Source organism: Hemitrygon akajei, chromosome 7 (genome assembly GCF_048418815.1).
Source record: "Hemitrygon akajei chromosome 7, sHemAka1.3, whole genome shotgun sequence".
Lineage (NCBI taxonomy): Eukaryota > Metazoa > Chordata > Chondrichthyes > Myliobatiformes > Dasyatidae > Hemitrygon > Hemitrygon akajei.
Window position 1 is genome coordinate 28,557,145 of NC_133130.1, and position 20,704 is coordinate 28,577,848.

The 20,704-nt window shown below is 45.2% G+C and overlaps 1 protein-coding gene and 1 long non-coding RNA gene across 3 annotated transcripts in view; one reads left to right on the plus strand and one right to left on the minus strand.

The window, feature by feature from the left end:
- The window catches only part of LOC140729977 (uncharacterized), a 50,482-nt gene extending 31,354 nt beyond the window's left edge, over positions 1–19,128 (minus strand). The window contains exons 1-3 of the long non-coding RNA XR_012099450.1: positions 19,002–19,128; positions 6,238–6,410; positions 6,080–6,107 (exon numbers count right to left, since the gene is read on the minus strand). This is a non-coding gene — a long non-coding RNA (uncharacterized lncRNA). The remainder of the gene's footprint in view (positions 1–6,079; positions 6,108–6,237; positions 6,411–19,001) is intronic.
- A 159-nt stretch (positions 19,129–19,287) lies between these two features.
- The window catches only part of ryr2a (ryanodine receptor 2a (cardiac)), a 727,422-nt gene continuing 726,005 nt past the window's right edge, over positions 19,288–20,704 (plus strand). For both annotated transcript variants that reach the window (XM_073050574.1, XM_073050575.1), the window contains exon 1: positions 19,288–19,448. In XM_073050574.1, coding sequence (XP_072906675.1) covers positions 19,401–19,448 — 48 coding nt within the window. In that variant the 5' untranslated portion in view covers positions 19,288–19,400. The remainder of the gene's footprint in view (positions 19,449–20,704) is intronic.

A 20,704-nucleotide genomic window follows, 5' to 3' on the forward strand; every position in this document is an offset into this window, starting at 1 on the left:
TGTCTAGGCCTTTCAACATTCAAAAGTACAGACCCAGAGTCATCAAAGTTTCCTTGTATGATAACCCTTTCATTCCTGGAATCATTCTTGTGAAGCCTCTCCAATGCCAACACATCTGTTCATTGATGAGGAGTCCAAAACTGTTCACAATACTCAAGGTGGGGCCTCGCCAGTTCCTTATAAAGCCACAGCATCACATCCTTGCTCTTGTATTCTGGACCTCTTGAAAAGAATACTAACATTGCATTTGCATTCCTCACCACTGACGCTACTTTCAAGTTAACCTTTAAGTTGTTCTGTACAAGGAGTTCCAAGTCCTTTTGCAGCTCAGATTTTTGGATTTTCTCCATTTAGAAAATAATCTTCACATTTATTTCTACCAAATTGCATGACCATGCATTTTCCAACATTGTATTTAATTTTCCACTAATCTTACCCCATCCTCTCCTGGAACTCTGTCAAACCAGTCCAGACAGTCTGCAGCAGCAAACCCCTACGTGTCAGCAACACCCCCGCCAAGAGAGCCGCACATACCTGAACCAGAACACTACGCTGGGGATTTGGGGAAGTGCCGGGCCTTCCTTCTACAATGCTCCTTGGTGTTTGATCAGCAGTCATCCACGGACAAGTCAAAGGTAGCATATATCATGGGGTTGTTGCAGGGAAGTGCCTTAGCGTGGGCTATGGCAGTCTGGGATAATCAGCCAGATATCTGCTCTTCATTCCCCACCTTTATCACAGAGATGAGGAAGATCTTTGACCACCCCGTAAGTGGTAAAGATGCCGCTAAGCGTCTACCCACCCTCCATCAGGGCTCCTGCAGTGTCGCCGAGTATTCCGTGGAGTTCTAGACATTAGTAGCCGACTTGGGGTGGAATGATGAGGCACTCTAAGGGGTATTCCGGAATGGCCTCAGTGACATGGTGAAGGATGAGTTGGCAGCAAGGGATGACACCGACAGCCTGGATTCATTGATCTCCCTAGCCACCAGGATGGACAACCGTCTTCGAGAATGCCCTAGGGAGAGAACTGGTCGTCCAACCCCTTTGGCCACTCCACGGCACCCTGTACCGTCTCCCACAAGCACAAGCCTCTCTTCTCCTCCTGCTCCTAGAATAGCTCCCAGCCCGGCCGTTTCCACCGCCCCGGGAGAGGAACCCAAGCAGCTGGGTCAGAACCGTCTTTCTCCCACAGAGCGGCTCCGGAGATTGAGATCGGGGGAGCGTCTCTATTGTGGCCAGTCTGGCCACTTCCGTGCAACCTGTCCCCTTCGGACAAAAGGGAAGGCTCACCAGAAGAAAGGGATATCCTGGTGAGCCAGACAACATTCCCTTCTGTCCCCCGAATCTGGATGCAGATCCAAGCTACCTTAAGTTATAACCAACAGTCCCTGCCAGCTCTAGTGGACTCCGGTGCCGAGGAAAACCTGTTGGATGAAAACATAGCTTCCCAGGCCGGAATTCCTCGGGAGCCATTGAGTACCCCTCTGGAAGCCCGGGCACTGGACAGTAGACTTCCGGCCCAAGTCACTCACTGCACACCGCCCCTTAGTCTCTCTGGGATCCATCGGGAACAGGTACAATTTAACCTAATTTCCTCTCCTCAAGCTCCTATCGTTCTTGGGTACCCCTGATTAAGCCACTATAATCCTCACATTGAATGGACCACTGGGAAGATAGCCAACTGGAGTCCGTTCTGTCACTCCACTTGTCTTCAATCGGCCCTTTCCCCTGTGAAAGTCACCGCAACCTCATCTATCGCTGAAACCCATGACTTATCCAAGGTTCCAGCAGAGTACCACGATCTGGGGGAGGTGTTTGTCAAAATACAGGCTCTTTCCCTGCCTCCACACCGCCCTTATGATTATGCTATTGACCTTCTCCCCAGAGCTCCTCTACCAACCAGTTGGCTATATAACTTGTCCTCCTGGCCAGAAAGGGAAGCAATGGAGGCATACTTAAATGAATCTCTCGCAGCGGGCATTATCCGACCCTCCTCCTCCCCTGTTGGTGCAGGTTTCTTCTTTTTGGGGAAGAAATACGGTTCACTGCACCCCTGCATTGACTAACGAGGCCTAAATAGCATAACCTTAAAGAACAAGTATCCACTACCCCTTCTCAACTCTGCTTTCGAACCACTTCACGGAGCCACCATCTTCTCCAAGTTGGACCTACAAAGTGCCTATCAACTGGTCAGGATCAGGGAGGGAGATGAGTGGAAAACAGCGTTGAACACCCCTCTTGGTCACTTCGAATACCTGGTCATGCCATTTGGCCTCACCAATGCCCCCGCCATTTTCCAAGCCCTGATAAACAATGTCCTTAGAGATTTTATTAACCGCTTTGTGTTTGTTTATTTGGATGACATCTTAATCTTCTCCAGCAGTCTTCAGGAACACACTCATCATGTCCGTCAGGTTCTGCAGAGACTTTGTGAGAATAAACTATTCGTGAAAGCTGGGAAGTGCGAGTTTCACGTTCCTTCAGTCAGATTCTTAGGATACATCATCGAGAGCGGGCAAGTGAGGGCGGATCCCGAAAAGATCTGGGCAGTAGCGGAGTGGCCTACACCCACGACACTCAAGCAACTCCAGCAATTTCTGGGGCTCGCAAACTTTTATCGTTGTTTCATCCGGGATTACAGCCGGGTGGCAGCCCCCCCTTACTCGACTCACCTCTCCCAAAACCCCTTTTCACTGGGATCCCGAAGCGGACGCTGCCTTCTCAGAGCTGAAGAGGCGTTTCACCTCCGCTCCCATCCTGGTTCAACCAGACCCCTCTCGCCAATTCATTGTGGAGGTCGACGACTCCGACTCTGGGGTGGGAGTGGTCCTCTCCCAATGTTCAGGCCCTGACCAAAACCTTCATCCCTGTGCTGCCTTTTCTCGCCGGCTGTCTCCCGCCAAACAAGATTATGACATAGGGAACCGGGAGTTACTGGCGGTGAAACTTGCTTTGGAGGAGTAGAGGCACTGGCAGGAGGGAGCGGAACATCCGTTTATCATCTGGACTGATCACAAGAACCTCACATACATCCAAACCACCAAACGCCTGAATTCCCGCCAAGCCCGATGGGAATTATTTTTTGGCTGGTTCAGATTTACCTCACCTATCATCCAGGGTCCAAGAACGGGAAGCCAGATGCTCTCTCCCGTCAATACATTTCCAAGGAGGGCCTTCCCAACCCCGAGACCATCCTTCCACCATCCTGTGTAGTGGCTGCCCTCACCTGGGAGATCGAGGCCATAGTTAAAGAGGCCCAACGGACTCAACTTGACCCAGGCAACGGATCCTCCAATCGCCTCTTTGTGCCCCATTCCATTCGATCTCAGGTTCTCCAGTGGGGGAACACGTCTTGTTTCGCCTGCCATCCCGGGATCAATCGGACTCTGTCCCTCCTCAAGAGAGATTTCTGGTGGCCCACCATGGACGCTGACACCTGTTCCTTTGTCTCTGCCTGTTCTGTTTGTGCCCTTGGAAAAGCCTCGCACCACAATCCTGCTGGATTGCTTCATCCTCTACCTGTTCCTAGCTGCCGTTGCTCTCACATTGTGCTGGATTTCATTACAGGACTACCCCCTTCACATGGGAACACTGCCGTACTCACCATGGTGGACCGCTTCTCCAAGCTGTGCACTTTGTAGCCCTTCCCAAACTCCCCACAGCTCGTGAAATAGTCGAATTCTCATCCATCACGTCTTCCGTCTTCACGGGATTCCCTCTGACATTACTTCTGACCGGGGTCCACGATTCGCCTCTTAAGTTTGGAGATCTTTTTGTTAAGCCCTTGGAGCCTCAGTAAGTCTGTCGTCCGGCTTTCATCCGCAGATGAACGGGCAAACAGAGCGAGCTAACCAGGATTTGGAAGCAGCACTGTGCTGTGTAACCGCCAGCAATCTGTCTGCCTGGAGTACCCATCTCACTTGGGTAGAGTACGCCCTCAACTCCCTGGTCAGCACTGCCATGGAAAGGTCTCCCTTTGAATGCTCCCTCGGTACCAACCCCCTCTGTTCTCCGCTCATGAAGATGATATTGCTGTGCCTTCTGTTCAGGCCCATCTCCACCGGTGCCGTGAGATCTGGAAAGACACACATGGCCCTGCTCCGCTCAGCCGACCACAACCGGAGGATTGCCAATCTCCACTGGATTCCTGCACCTGATTATCAGCCTGGGCAGAAGGTTTGCCTCTCTTCTAAAGACATCCCCCTCAAGAATGAGCCCAAGAAACTCGTCCCCCCGCTTCCTGGGACCATTCGAGATAGAGAGTATTATCAACCCCTCGGCAGTCCGACTCAAACTGCCTAGATCTCTGCACATCCATCCTACATTCCACATCTCCCAACTGAAGTCAGTATCTGTCAGCCCTTTATACCCTCCTGCCGAACCCACTCCACCCGCCCGGATCATTGACAACCACTCAACGTACACCATCCAGCAATGACTGGAAATGCGCCATCAGGGCAAGGGCCTCCAGTACTGGGTCGATTGGGAGGGATACAGCCCAGAGAAACGTTCCTGGATTCCCCGCTCCTTCATCTTGGACTCTTCCCTCATCCGGGATTTCCATCGGGACAATCCAGACAAGCCTGGTGGATCACCTGGAGGCCCCCGTTGGGGGGGGGGGGGGCGGGTACTGTCATAGTCCCGATCGTTTATTCCCTATCTTGCTCCTAATTTCCACTGATTGTGCCACGGTTCCAACCGTTAATTTCCCAATTGCTTCTAATTCGCTTTGATGACAGCACACCTGGTTTCCATCAAGAACTGCAGTTTAAGAACCCTGGCGTCACAACCACTAGTTGCTAGTTCGTTAGTCTTTTCCCTGTGAATAAACTACGTTTCCCAACCACTTAGAACCGTTTGTTTTAAGTTTAGCTCCACTTTCAAGGTTTACCTAAGAGACTCCATTTCTCTGAGTCACAGCTCCGTATCAAGGTTCCATATCAGGGCTCCGTGTCAAGATCCCTCCTGCTTGCTGTTCGGCGTTCACGCCCGTGTAAACATCCAAACTCAATCTCCGTCCCTGTGTCCTGCACTTGGGTTTGCTTCCTTCACTCTTTTTGTAACATATTGAGTTTACAACCATGTACACTGAGAGAAAATAAAGACTCACATTTACATGCAGAACCTCTTAAGTTACTTTCTTGCATAGTACTTATAACCAAATATGCACTTTTGACATGTGGTTGCTATTTCAGAAAACTAATAAAATATTATGCACAGCAAGCTCCCAGAAATTATACTCTTCTAAAGTTAAATCAAAGAATCAGCTACTAATCCAGCATTTAGTGCTCATCTCAGACTACCTGGCCTGCTGAGTTCCTCCAGCATTTGGTGCATGTTGCAGTGGAATCACGTGTAAGTTGGACTAGGCAAAGGTAAAAATACAATGTTGGAAAGTGTATGGTCATGCACTTTGGTTGAGGAAATAAATGGACAGATTATTATTTAGATGGGGAGAGAATTCAAAATGCAGAGATGCAAAGGGACTTGTGAGTCCTTGTGCAGGATACCCTAAAGGTTAACCTCCAGGTTGAGTCAGCGGTGAAGAAGGTGAATGCAATGTTAGCATTCATTTCTAGAGGTATAGAATATAAGAGGAGAGATGTGATTTTGAGGCTCTATAAGGCACTTGTGAGACCACACTTGGAGTATTGTGTGCAGTTTTGGGCTCCTTATTTTAAAAGGGATGTACTGATATTAGAGAGGGTTCAGAGAAGATTCACAAGACTGATTCCAGGAATGAAAGGGTTACTGTATGAAGAACCTCTGGCAGCTCTTGGGGTGTATTCCCTGGAGTTCAGGAGAATGAGGGTGGATCTCATAGAAACTTTTCGAATGTTAAAAGGCCTGAGTAGCTTAGATATGGCATAGTTATTTCCCATGGTAGGGGAGTCTAGGACAAGAGGGCACAACGTCAGGATCCATTTAGCACAGAGATGTGGAGAAATTACTTCAGACAGGGGGTGGTAAATCTGTAGAGCAAGGTCTCACAAATGACAGTGAGATGAATGATAAATTAATTTGTCTTGGATAGTGTTTCGTGAGATCTTGCTATTTTGGAATCTGTTGCTACTTACGTTGATGTAAACAGGGGAAATGGATATCCTGTGAATCAGAGGATAAAAAATCAAATTACTTCCCTGAGTGCTGATGTACACTTTGCATTATTTTGTAGCAAAGTAAAAGTTTCATTAGAGATGCTGGCTTTTCCATATTATGAGCTGTAGAGACTTACTCATGCTGGGTGCCAGAAAATTCAGGGTTCTTGCAGAAATGCAAATTTGCTGACTGATGATTGCAGGCAATTTGTTACTTGTCCTCCAGTACTCGATTCCAGTGGTGGAGCAGGAAACTCGGGATATTACATCAAAGAATCCGTCCACTGAACCTGTGCCAGGGCTGGCGAGTCTATTTATTACAATGCAGAAGAATAGTAATTCATTACAAATAAAGTGTCAAGCACTATTTATAACTTCTTGAATTATTAATTTGCTTTAATGTTTTAAACTAAAAGTGATCATTTTAAAAGTGTAAATTAATTTTGTTTTAATAATTTCTGGCAATTTTTCTCACTTTCCTCTTTCTTTCTTTTTCTATTCGTCTCTCACCCTTTTATTTTGTCGTCACCTTCCTCTGGTCCCCCTTCTCCTTCACTTTCTCCCATGGTCCACTGTCCTCTCCAATCAGATTCCTCCTTTTTCAGCCTTTCTCCTCTTCTACCTATCACCTTCCATCTTCTCACTTTATCTCCCACCCACCTGGTCTCACTATCACAAGCCAGCTCGTACTCCTTCCCCTCCCCGCACCTTCTTACTTTGGCTTCTTCCACCTTCCTTTTCAGTCCTGATGAAGGTTCTCGGCCCAAAATGCTGGCTGTCTCTTTTCCTCCACGTACTGTCTGGCCTGCTGAGTTCCTCCAGCATTTGGTGCGTGTTGCAATGAATTTCCAGTATCTATAGAATCTCTTGTGTTTATAGTTTTAATAATTGTTGCCTGCTTCTGGACCTCAGAGGTATTCAATATTTTTGAAAGTTGGTGCCAGAGAGATGTATGGCTTCTGTAGCTGTCAAAGTTTCCTCATCTGTTTTTGTGGTAATGCTTATTGTGGCCTGACAACATAATGATGGTTACATCAAGAAAGGCCCTGATCAGGACTTTGCCATCTTTCATTGGGAAAGCACTTAGCAGAGGAATAGATCAGGGATATAGGTCCACAGTTAGTAAAGAAGTCATCAGTAAGCAAGTGTAGAAAGTTATGGCCGACTAACATGAACATGATCAACACTGGTGCACCTCAGGGGTGTGTGCTCTACTCTCTGTATACACGTGACTGTGTGGCTAGGCATAGCTCAAATACTATCTATAAATTTGCTGATGATACAACCATTGTTGGTGGAATCTCAGGTGGTAACAAGAGGGCGTACAGGAGTGAGATATGCCAACTAGTGGAGTGGTGCTGCAGCAACAACCTGGCACTCAACATCAGTAAGACGAAAGAGCTGATTGCGGACTTCAGGAAGGGTAAGATGAAGGAACACATACCAATCCTCATAGAGGGATCAGAAGTGAAGAGAGTGAGCAGTTTCAAGTTCCTGCCATCAAGATCTCTGAGGATCTAACCTGGTCCCAACATATTGATATAGTCATAAAGAAGGCAAGACAGTATCTACACTTCATTAGGAGTTCGAAGAGATTTGGCATGTCAACAAATACACTCAAAGCCTTCTACAGTTGTAGCATGGAGAGCATTCTGACAGACTGCATCACTGTCTGGTATGGAGGGGCTACTGCACAGGACCAAAAGAAGCTGCAGAAGGTTGTAAATCTAGTCAGCTCCATCTTGGGCACTAGCCTACAAAGTAGCCAGAACATCTTCAGGAAGCGGTGTCTCAGAAAGGCAGTGTCCATTATTAAGGACCTCCAGCACCCAGTGCATGCCCTTTTTTTTTTACTTTACTTTACTCTTATTGTCACCAAACAATTGATACTAGAGCGTACAATCATCACAGCGATATTTGATTCTGCGCTTCGCGCTCCCTGAAGTACAAATCAAAGTAAATATAATAAAAATTTAAATTATAAATCATAATTCAAAAATAGAAAAGGGAAAGTAAGGTAGTGCAAGTCAGGTCCGGATATTTGAAAGGTACAGCCCAGATCCAGGTCAGGATCTGTTCAGCAGTCTTATCACAGTTGGAAAGAAGCTGTTCCCAAATCTGGCTGTACGAATCTTCAAGCTCCTGAACCTTCTCCTGGAGGGAAGAGGGACAAAAATGTGTGTTGACTGGGTGGGTCGTGTCCTTGATTATCCTGGCAGCACTACTTTGACAGCATGCGGTGTAAAGTGAGTCCAAGGATGGAAGATTGGTTTGTGTGATGTGCTGGGCTATGTTCATGATCTTCTGCAGCTGCTTCTGGTATTGGACAGGACAACTTCCATACTAGGTTGTGATGCACCCTAGAAGAATGCTTTCTATGGTGCACCTATAAAAATTAGTGAGAGTTTTAGGGGACAGGCCAAATTTCTTCAGCTTTCTCAGGAAGTAAAGGCGTTGGTGGGTCTTCTTGGCAGTGGACTCTGCTTGGTCAGACCAAGTCAGTTCATTTATGATATTCACCCTGAGGAACTTAAAGCTTTTGACCTGTTCTACCTGCGCACCACCGATGTAGATGGGGTCCTGCAGTCTGCTACTCCTTCTGAAGTCAAAAAACAATTCCTTCGTCTTGCTGACTTGTTTCTCACTGTTACCATCAGGTAGGAGGTACAGAAGCCTGAAGGCACACATTCAGCGATTCAGGAACAGCTTCTTCCTCTCTGCCATATGATTCCTAAAAGGACTTTGAAGCTTTGGACACTACCTCACTTTTTTTTAATATAGTGTTTCTGTTTTTGCATATTAAAAAAATCTATTCAATATACGTAATTGATTTACTTGTTTATTTATTATTATTAGCATTTCTCTCTCTGATAGATTATGTATTGCATTGAACTGCTGCTGCTAAGTTAACAAATTTCACGTCACGTGCCGGTGATAATAAACCTGATTCTGATTCTCTGGAATTGATACATGAATTTAAATTTATCAAAATAATTAAGCTGGTAGCATACATGGCATACCTAGCAATTATTTGAATTACCCAAAATGTTTGACCTGAAGTTTTGGGCAGGTATATGGAGCTCAGAAAAATAGAGGGCTATGGATAACCTTAGGTAATTTCTCAGGTAAGGACATATTCGGCACAGCTTTGTGGGCTGAAGGGCCTGTATTGTGCCGTAGATTTTCTATGTTTCCGACTTTCTTTTCAAAGAGGATTTTGATGCAAGGAAATATATAAATTACTTATTCTAAATTTCTTATTTTTACATTGAAGGACCTGCTTATTTTCAACTGATACATTTATCTTTTAGAGCTATAGAGAGGCACAGGCCCTATTTTGGGTATAGTCTGGAGTTGGGGTATATTGAGAATATTAACTTCACCAGCAGCCAATCTTCGAACATGAATGTGGACTTTAGAGTAAATTTGAAATGCAGCCCTGGACAATAATTTCCTGGACACCAGCTGTAGACACCAGACAATGCTGATTAACATTCATTTTGGGTGTCAGTGTGGGTGCGACGAAGGAGGTGTGTGAAAGGTATGTGTAATTCAAAGTAAGTATTGTAGATACATGGTAACTACAGGTTTGTCCTGGTGTTACCTTTGATCTTTAGCACATTAAATGTCATGTAATATTGGGTTGTAAAGGCTGCTTCCTCCAAGACTGTCTCATTTTGTTGAATAAAATACTTCTGTATCCACTAGACACAAAATGCTGGAGTAACTCAGCAGGCCAGGCAGTATCTATGGAAAAAAGTACAGTCTTTCCATAGATGCTGCCTGGCCTGCTAAGTTCCTCCAGCATTTTGTGTGTGTTGCTTGGATTTCCAGCATCTGCAGATTTTCTCTTGTCTGTATCCACGAGCTTCAGTGTTTCTCTGGCAACTTTACAACCTTTGGACCACTGAACCTATGCCAACTACAACCCATTACCATGAATCCCTACATTAATCCCAAATTTTATTCTCCCCTTTTTCGCATCGACTTCCTCCAGATTCTACCACTTTAGGGACAATTTACAGTAGCCATTTAACCCACTAAGCAGCACATCTTTGGGACGTGGGAGGGGGGTGGGATATCCATGTGGTCATAAGGAGAGCTGCAAACTCTCCACAGACAGCTCTGGAGATTGGGATCGAACCTGGTCTCTGGCAAAGCAGTGGCCCCACCAGCTGCACCACTGTGGCCCTTACCTGCTGGCTGGCTCGCCCTGTTTTAAATGGGCAAACAGTAACCGCACGTGTTCCCTGACATCAGTAACGGAGGCTCCATCTTTTTGTCCTCTCCTGACAGGCAGCTTTCTTGGCTTTGTAGCGCGTGTTCATTGCCAATTTTTTGAGGCACATCTTCTGCTATTCTTTTCTGTTCTCATTTGCCTTCACCGCTGTGAGAAAGATGGATAAATTACTCTTGGAAAACACACATTCTTAAATCAGGGCAGTTCCTGTAGAAGCTATTCCTTCATGACTGCTTTTGTCACTACAGCAAAAAGTTCGGCCTTGCTCAGAATTTGAGCAACAGGACTGAGACTCCAGAACGTGACCGCTGAGGGCACTGAACTTGTGCACCCTCTGTGAATATGTATTTTTTCAACTCCACAATACATTCTGATGCCTCCTTTCCTTATGCACAAGTCAGGTCTGCTGATGATGGTTGATGATGCCACATTTAAACTTGCCACTAGGAGGTATACGAGACTAGCCTGATGCTCCAACAGGCTGTGAGCTACAATCCACTAGGCTCCCTGTGAAATTACGTTCGAAGGACTGTGTCAGAGTGCTTAAACATAAACACTTGTAAATGTAGTAAACCATTGGTCACGGTCTTATATTATGGACTCAAATCCCTTGGCATTTTATGATAATTGTGAATAGGGATAAAAACATAAGAATTGTTTTAAATTTTATTTTTATTTACAGATACAGCATAGAACAGGCCCTTCCGTCCCAACGACCCATCTATTTAACACCAGCTTAATCATTGGATAATTTACAATGACTAATTAATCTACAAACCGGTATGTTTTTGGACTGTGAGGAAACAGGAGCACAAGATGGAAGCCATGAGGTCACAGGGAAAACGTATAAACTCCTTATAGATGGTATCTAATGAGACATAGGAACGGAATTAGACCACTCAGATATCGAGTCTGCTCTGCCATTCTATTATGGCTGATCCCGGATCCCACTCAGGCCCATACACCTGCCTTCTTGCCATACCCTTTGATGCCCTGACCAATCAGGAAACGATCAATTTCAGGCTTAAGTATACGCACGGACTTGGCCTCCACCGCAGTCTGTGACAGAGTATTGCACAGATTTACTACTCTCTGGATAAAAAAATTAGAATCAGGTTTATTATCACCGGCATGTGACGTGAAATTTGTTAACTTAGCAGCAGCAGTTTAATGCAATACATAATCTGGCAGAAAAAATAAAAAATAAAAACAATAATAATAAATAAAGAAGTAAATCAATTAGGTATATTGCCTTTCTGAGACACCACTCCCTAAAGATGTCCTGGGTACTTTGTGGGCTAGTACGCAAGATGGAGCTGACTAGATTTACAATCTTCTGCAGCTTCTTTCGGTCCAGTGCAGTAGCCCCCCCCCCCACCCCCATACCAGGCAGAGATGCAGCCTGTCAGAATGCTCTCTACAGTACAACTATAGATGTTTTCAAATGTATTTATTGATGTACCAAATCCTTTCGAACTCCTAATTTAGTTGCTCTCTTGCCTTCTTTATAACAGCATCAATATGTTGGGACCAGGTTCAGTCCTCAGAGATCTTGACACCCAGGAACTTGAAGCTGCTCACTCTCTTACTTCTGATTCCTCTATGAGGATTGGTATGTGTTCCTTTGTCTTACCCTTCCTGAAAATTCCTCCTTCCCTCTGTTCTAAAAGGTTACCCATGAATTTTGAGGCTGTGCCCTCTAGTTCTGGATAACCCCACCATAGGAAATATCGTCTCCACATCCACCTTTCTTTTAAATTATATAGATAAAATTTTAGATAAATTAGTTCAGATTTTTCTGAACAAATACACAGTGAAAGCAGGTTATACACAAGGATTTGTAAAGATTGTTAAGCATTTAATGAATGCCTAACAGGAAATGTCCAGCAAAGGACAAACATTTTATTCACTACTGTTTGCAGTATTTGTTATTTTATAATTATATTTAACAGATTATTAAAGAAAGATTTACATTTATGTGCATTGTGTGGCAATGAGCTGAATAATCCCACCTGACAAACTCATCTTTCAACCAATTGTGGGAGTCACTGGCCCCCCCCTCAGACCCTCAGGGCATACTGAGGTCCCTACACTTCACTTCTGATTGCTCCCAGGGATCCTGATATCTCTCTCAGCTCTCTGGTCACTCCACTGCACACACTGTTTTCAGTATTCATTGCAATTATTAGTGTAGTAAAACTTCTTTATACTTTTATGTCCTGCCTGCAATGCAACCAGAATTTTCTGAAATTCTGAAATGACATAAAGGTTGGAGGTGTTGTGGACAGTGTGGAGGACTGTCAGAGGTTACAGGGGACATTGATAGGATGCAAAACTGGGCTGAAAAGTGGCAGACGGAGTTCAACCCGATTAAGTGTGAAGTGGTTCATTTTGGTAGGTCAAATACGATGGCATAATATAGTATTAATGGTAGGACTCTTGGCAGTGTGGAGGATCAGAGGGATCGTGGGGTCCAAGTTCATAGGACGCTCAAAGCAGCTGCACAGGTTGACTCTATGGTTAAGAAGGCGTATGGTGTATTGGCCTTCATCAATCATGGAATTGAATTTTGGAGCCGAGAGGTAATGTTGCAGCTATATAGGACCCTCGTCAGACCCCACTTGGAGTACTGTGCTCAGTTCTGGTCGCCTCACTACAGGAAGGATGTGGAAACCATAGAAAGGGTGCAGAGGAGATTTACAAGGATGTTGCCTGGATTGGGAAGAATGCCTTATGACAGCAGGTTGAGTGAACTTGGCCTTTTTCCCTTGGAGCAACGGAGGATGAGAGGTGACCTGATAGAGGTGTACAAGATGATGAGAGACATTGATCATGTGGATAGTCAGACGCTTTTTCCCAGGGCTGAAATGGCTGCCACAGGAGGGCACATGTTTAAGGTGCTGAGGAGTAGGTACAGAGGAAGTGTCAGGTCAGGGGTAAGTTTTTTACTCAGAGAGTGGTGAGTGCGTGGAATGGGCTGCTGGCAATGGTGAGTGCGTGGAATGGGCTGCTGGCAATGGTGGTGGAGGCGGATACGATAGGGTCTTTTAAGAGACTTTTGGATAGGTACATGGAACTTAGAAAAATAGAGGGCTATAGGTAAGTCTAGTAATTTGTAAGGTAGGAACATGTCAGCACAGCTTTGTGGGCCAAAGGTCCTGTATTGTGCTGTAGGTTCTCTAAGTTTCATTCTGCAATTTTAGGAAACTCCCTGCTACGTTTACAAAAGCTCAGGAGTTTATTACCTGCCAAGAATGACCAAACACTGCTGGGTATAAACTCGATCTTTTATGATGATTATCAGTATAAGTGTGAATGGCTGGTATGAGCCTGTTTTGGTGGAATCATAAGGCACATACGTACCAATGTGTATTCTTCATCTCAAAACATGATACGTAACTCCTTTCCACATCCTCCATTTTAACAAGAGCCTTGCTCTCCTCCTCTATATCTGAATTTAGTCACTTTACCACTGACAGATGCACCTTCAGCTGCCTAGACCTTAAGCAATGGGATTTCCTCCTCAGGCCTCTTCACATCTGACTTGTTCTTACTCCTTTTGAGATGTTCTTAATAGCCATGCCTTTGTTGAGATTTTGTTCGTCTCTCCTCAGATTTGCCTTCTGAAGATACTACATTAATACACACTCAGTGGCTACTTATATTAAGTACACCTGTTCATTAATGCAAATGTCTAAACAGCCAATCATCTGGCAGCAACTCAATGCTTAAAAACATGCAAACATGGTCAAGAGGTTCAGTTGTTGTTGAGACCAAACATCTGAATGGGAAGGAAATGTGATCTAAGTGACCTTGATTGTGGAATGATTGATGGTGCCAGAAGGAGTGGTTTGAGTATCTCTGAAACTCCTGATCTCCTGGGATTTTCATGCACAACTGTCTCGACTTTACAGAGAATGGTGCCAAAAACAAAAGACGTCCAGTGAGCGGCAGCTCTTTTGGTAAAAATACCTTCTTAATGAGAGAGGTCAGAGGAGAATGGCCAGACTGGTTCAAGCTGACAGGAAGGTGACAGTAACTCAAATAACCGCACATTTTTTTTAAGTGGGCATATGCCCATTGGCATAGCTGGAAGAGAGTGAGGGAAGAACAGCAAGCCAGGCTGAGATGCAGAGGAATAAAACTCCCTTACACCCAGCATCTTGTTAGCAAATGTCCAGTTGCTGGAGAACAAGATTGAGGAGCTGAAGGCAAGATTGCTGTATTGCAGGGAAATGAGGAATTGCTATGTTCTGTGTTTCACAGAGGCATGGCTTACTCCAAACATGCCAGATGCATTGCTAAGACCCAAAGTCTTCTCCACACTCAGGATGGACTGAACTGTTGATTCAGAGAAGGCAAAAAGTGGGAGTCGGTGTTTCATGGTTAACATTTTGTGGTGCTCGGACGTGGCGGTTTTGTCGTACTCTCGTTCACCTGACCGAGAACATCTAACCATGGTGCTGCATTTGGATGTGGTGACCTCTCGGGGGCCAACCAAAGGTATTTTTTTAATCTTTTTTACAATTGCAGAACAATGCAGGACATTATGAACTTCAGGTCCTGCAGACCTACCCCATCAGCAAGCTGTTCATTGGCGGAGGAGCTGGAATTGTTGTGGTGCCTGTACTGCCTGCTATAGGAAGCCAATAAGAGTTGGTGCGTGAAGGCGGTGTGCAGTCTAATTGCCAGCCATTGTCTTGGACATTTCTTTTGTGATCACAAGATCCTATTGGACATTGATAATGTAAAGTGCCATAAGTCCATTTCCCTTATCTATTGGTGAGACAGATGTCGAGGGTGCTGTGTGGCCTCTGAAGTAGTGAAGACTAGGCCTTGAGACACAGGCTTGCCTATTGAAGTAGTCTAAGTGAGGCGATGCTGGAGGCGGTATAGTACGACGTCCATGCTGGGTTGGGGGCTGGCCCCGCCCATCGGTGCTGCCCTCCAGTGTTCAATCGGTGAAATGACAAGATGGATTGCGTGCATGTACATATATTTTTTTGTGTGACTTTATGCTTACTTGATATCTTCTACAGTTATGTGCCTTGGGCTGTGTGTGACTGGCAAAAGCATCTCCTCCATGATCTCCATCAGCAGAGGTGCACCACAAAGTTGAGTGCTTAGCCCTCTGCTCACTTTCTTCTTATGACTGTGAGGCTAAACACAGCTCCAATGCCATATTTAAATTTGCTGACAACACTGCAAATGAATTTAAAATTTGTTGTTGGCAGAATCAAAGGTGGTGACGAATCGGCATAGAGGAGGGAGAGTGAAAGTCTGGCTGAGTGGTGCCACAACAACAACCTCTCACTTAATGTCAGCAAGACCAAGGAGATGTTTATTTTCTTCTGCAGGAAGAAAGAGCAATGTTCCCTCTCATTTTTAGAAGTCAGTGTGCGCAAAAATTTTAAGTTGTGCAGTTTTTTTTCCTGTGACAAAAGTATGTGCACACTTTATGCACACATGGCACAGTTTATGTAGGTTAACAAAAATATTTGACATAAAACTGCACAGAATAACAACAAAATAACATACATATTTAAGTGACTCAGTTATTTTTCTCTCTCCTGTCTTTAGCATTTCAATAAGTATATTTATTAATTACTACATTATCTTAGGTAACTAACCTTTTGTGCGCACATTAATTTCCTTTGTGCTCTGGTTGAAAAACGATTGTGCGCGCACACGCACACAGCTTAAGGGGAACATAGTCCATGAGTCAGTCCTCACTGCATGATCAGGTGTGGAGAAGGTCTGCAACTTTAAATTCCTCGTTTTATAATTTCAGAGGATCTGTTCTGGGTCCTGCATGTAAATGCCATAATGCAGCAGTGCCTCTATTGCTTAGAAGTTTGTGAATATTCAGCAAGACATCTAAAACTTTGACAAACTTCTATGGGTGTGTGGTGGAGAGAATTTTGATGGGTTGCATCATGGCCTGGTATGCCCTTGTGGTTACAGTCCAGTCCATCACGGGTAAAGCCCTCTCCACCACTCTGCACATCTACATGGAGTGCTGTTGCAGGAAAGCAGCATCCATCGTCAGGGACCCCCACCATCCAGGCTCTCCTCTCGCTGCTATCACCAGGAAGGAGGTACAGGAGCCTCAGGGCTCACACCACCAGCTTCAGGAACAGTTATTACCCCTCAGCTATCAGCCTCTAGAACCAGTGGGATAACTTCACTCACCCCATCACTGAACTGTTCCCCCAACCTATTGACTCACTTTCAAGGACACTTAATGTCATGTTCTAGATATTTCTTGCTTATTTATTATTATTATTATCTTTTATATTTGCAGATTTGTTGCCCTTTGTTTGTTTGTCCTGTTGGGTGCAGTCTTCTATTGATTCTATTATGGTTATTGGATTTATTGAGTATGCCTGCAAGAAAACTAATCTCAGGGTTGTAGATGGTGACATACACGTCCTTTGATAATAAATTTGCTTTGAGCTTTGTTACAACGATGGTGTGCAGAAGAGCATCTCTGAATGTACAGCACACCAAACCTTGATGTGAATGGGCTACAGCAGTAGAAGTCCATGAACACACAGTCAACGGCCACTTTATTAGATACAGGATGTACCTTATGAAGTGGTCACTGAAGGTAAGTTTTTGCATACTCGCTTTGGAGAAATATTTAACTGGTGCCCTTGATATTTTAGGTTACATTTTGCCTTTCTAGTTGGAGGTCACTCCTAGTCCCTCAGACCTATAATCACCCTAAGTACTTTAGAGTAATTCATGTTATGACTGCAATCTGCTGCCTGCTGCTCTTCAATGCTTTCTGACGATCAGGAAGTTATTCAGTGTTTAACTCGGAATGGCTCCTTCTTCTGCTTTTACTATTATTTTCCAGGATGATCAAGATACCATTTGGAGAATCACAATACTCCTGACGATCAGAATCATGTCTCCACCTAACTGCAATTGTCACGATTATTGGTGGTCCCCACATTATGGAGAGGAGCACACTTCCCAAAATCCGACTATCATGATTCTCTGTAATGAAAAGCCATTATCGTCTGTACATGCATCAGAAATGCTTGGGGAAAAATGGCGGTGAATTTCTATCTTCTGAACTGCCATTACATACGGGGGTTGCCTGTATATAGGGTCTTGGTGAGTCTGTACATGGAGAATTGTGTAGTTTGGTCAATGAAAGAATGCAGAGAAGATTCACCATATAGCTTCCAGAGATGTGGGCTGCCATACGAGAAACTTTGTATTGTGCATAATTTGTGTTTTTCTTGAGGATGTTGCTTGTATGACGCAAGTAAAATTTTCATTGCGTCTATGTATATATACAGTTGTACATATGACAATAAATTTGACTTTGACCTTGAATTGAATGGACTAGTCTTGCATGCTCGGGAGCTTGGAAGGACATAAAGCAACCTCACTGAATTTTGCAAAATTCTGACAGGACTTGACTGGTTGGACAAAGATATTTCCCAGTTGATAACTACCGGTTACCGGCTCATAATAATGGGCACGTCATCAGAGAGTGAACTGCGGAAAATTTTCTTGACTTGGTGAGTAGTATATCTTGGGCATTCCCTACCCTGAAGGTCAGTCATTCAAATCAATGGATCTCTGAATATTAGGGGACACAAGGGATAACGGGATGGAGCAGAAAAAATAGAACTGTGGCAAATCAGCAACTAGCTGGATGAATGGGACGATGCATTCATCCCCTCCTATATTTCTTGTAACAATTTAATGAAGAGCAGTTGATTGTATATTTGGACTGGTTGTGATGGGGGAGGGATATAGGGGGCCTCTCTTACAATGCACGTACTAGATAACATCCGAAGTAGGAGCAGGAGTAGCCACTCAGATCGTCCATTCCGTGAGACCGTAGTTGATCTGACCACTATCTCAACTGCACATCCGCCCCACCAAGGGCCTGAGTTACAGGGAGAGGTTGAGCAGGCGAGGACCTCATTCTATGGATTCTGGAAGGATGCCTCCTCAGCTGAGAGGAGTTCCTAAGGAAGCGTATAAGATCACGAGGGGTAGAAAGTGCATGCGCACAGTCTTTTCCTGGGGAAAGGTAAGCAGAAACTAATGAGCTTAGGTTTTCGGTGAGAAGGGCTGATTTGGAAGTGGCCTGAGGGGAAACTTCTTCACGCAGAGTCCAATGCTTACATGTTATAAACTCCCAGAGGAAGTGGTTTGAGTCAGGCACGGTAGCCACATTTGGATAAGTGCACGGTTTGGAAAGGTTTAGCTGGATATGGGCTAAAGGTTGGCAAAAGGCATTACCTTAGCTGTAGACACAAGTGACTGCAGATGCTGCAATCTGGTGCAACAAACAATTTGCTGGAAGAACTCAAGAGGGCCAAGCAGCATCTGTGGGAGGGAAGAATTATTTACCTTTCCCGCAAAAACAGGACCAGGATCAGTTCTGCTGCAGGGTTCGTACCTGAAAGATGTCCAATACCTTTTCTCCCACAGAAGCTCTTGGGCCTGCTGAGTTCCTTCGGCAGATTGTCTGTTTCTGCAGTTAGGGAGGTTTCTTGTTGGGCCGAAGGGCCTGTTTCCGTGATGTATAACCCTCAGCCCCGGTAACCTTTCACCCCCTCTGACCAAAGAATTCATGAAATGTGAGGACTTGCTGTGGTGGAGTTGTGGTTGACTGGGAGACCCACCTACCTGCGTTGCAGGTCCTTCCTCACTGCGGATGAGGTCTCCTGAGCGGCGCTGTACTTCCACAGTGCCGCTTTACATTGCGACAAAGTTTAAAAACATAGCAGAGAGAGAGGGAGGGAGGGAGCGAGAGAAAGAGAGAGAGAGAGAGAGAGAGAGAGACACGGGGAGGGAAGGCGGGCGCGCGAGTGCGCGAACGCGCGCACGCCCACCAGCAGGCAGGCGCGTCCTCGACTCACATACACACCAATACAGTATTTCTGAGCTGGAGAGAGGCGATCAGAGAGCGAGGGAGGGAGGGGGAGAGAGAGAGCGCAAAGGATTTGCAGCTCTTCTGTTAATAGGAGCCCGTAATCCAGTAGACAGGCAGCGAACTACAGCTTCTCTCCCGGTTCCTCTGCAGCCATGGCTGAGGTGGGAGAAGGAGAGGACGAAATCCAGTTCTTGCGAACTGTAAGTACCCAGTTATTATTTATACTTTACCCCCCACCTTCACCCCTTCCCTGTCCGTTAAATAATCACACCTCGTCCACGGTAAAGGGCAGTGAGATACACGCGTGGATTTATATCAGCCGCATTTGAATCAATGGGTATTAGGGTTGCACTGATGCGCTGACACCAACTGCATGCTTTTAGCTCCGTTCGCAGTGATTTCATATTTAATTATGTTCTCAGCTTTTACTGTTCTCTGCATTTTGAGGGGAAAATATTAGCATAAATGAAGTGTCCTCTGCCCTCCCTCCCCTTGTTGAAGACACCTCTATGTCCCCAGTGAAGATGATGTGACAATCAGCAAAATGTGTTTAATTCTGTCAATGGCATGAGTTAGTGTTGCTGTGTTATTTTAACCTCCCCCCCCCCCTCCTCTCAAAAGACAGCGCGAGGCTACTGAAAGAGTTGGTGGAATGTTGTTAATTCCAGTAGCCTGTCAGGGAATGCCTACGGTGATCTGGGCTGTGTCAGATGGGCAGAGGTAAGGTCTGATTCTCGGCGTTGCTCTAATGAGCGTGTGTTCACGCTGCAGAGACACACATACGGTCACCGTCTCTGCCGATGATAGCTCAGTTTATAAGCAATGCAGTTGTCCCGTTTCCCATGCTGCAAACACCTGCCTTGCAAACCAATTGTAGCAACCGATCCATTTCATGTTTCGTCTCCCTTGCTAGTGGTGTGTTCTGTCGTAAGCCGATGCAGTTAATTTCCACAGAACATCGATTGCCAAAGCAGAATGGCCGTTGTGTTTGGCTGTCCAATCTAAATGCTGATCACTTTCCTCAAAGATACTTGCTCGTGCAGAAGCACATAATCTATGTAATGTCAAAATGAGTGGAATTTATTTAAAATTGAAATCGAGTTGTGAAGTGCTAGTTTTTTGGATTTGGATTTGGCATGTCGTGCGCACGTATCTTTTAACGGGACATCTGAGCTTCTGTGCCAACATTTAGCGACTTCAGATTGGATATTTACTAGTTTCTGAGGGTCGGGGTGAATCACGACCCCACAAAAGTAGAGGACCGTAGGTAATTCGAATGCTTACTGAGTTAGAAGTTTTCGTCCTCTGCCGTATGTTCAAAGCAACACCAACGCTGCAATACTTGGCAGCAATTAGATCACACAAGCAGGGTGAAACTAATGAAGGTGCCGGTGCGGGTAACCCCTTCTTCCCCGCCCCCGACCCAAATTTTACCAAACTTAGTGAAATTACCTTG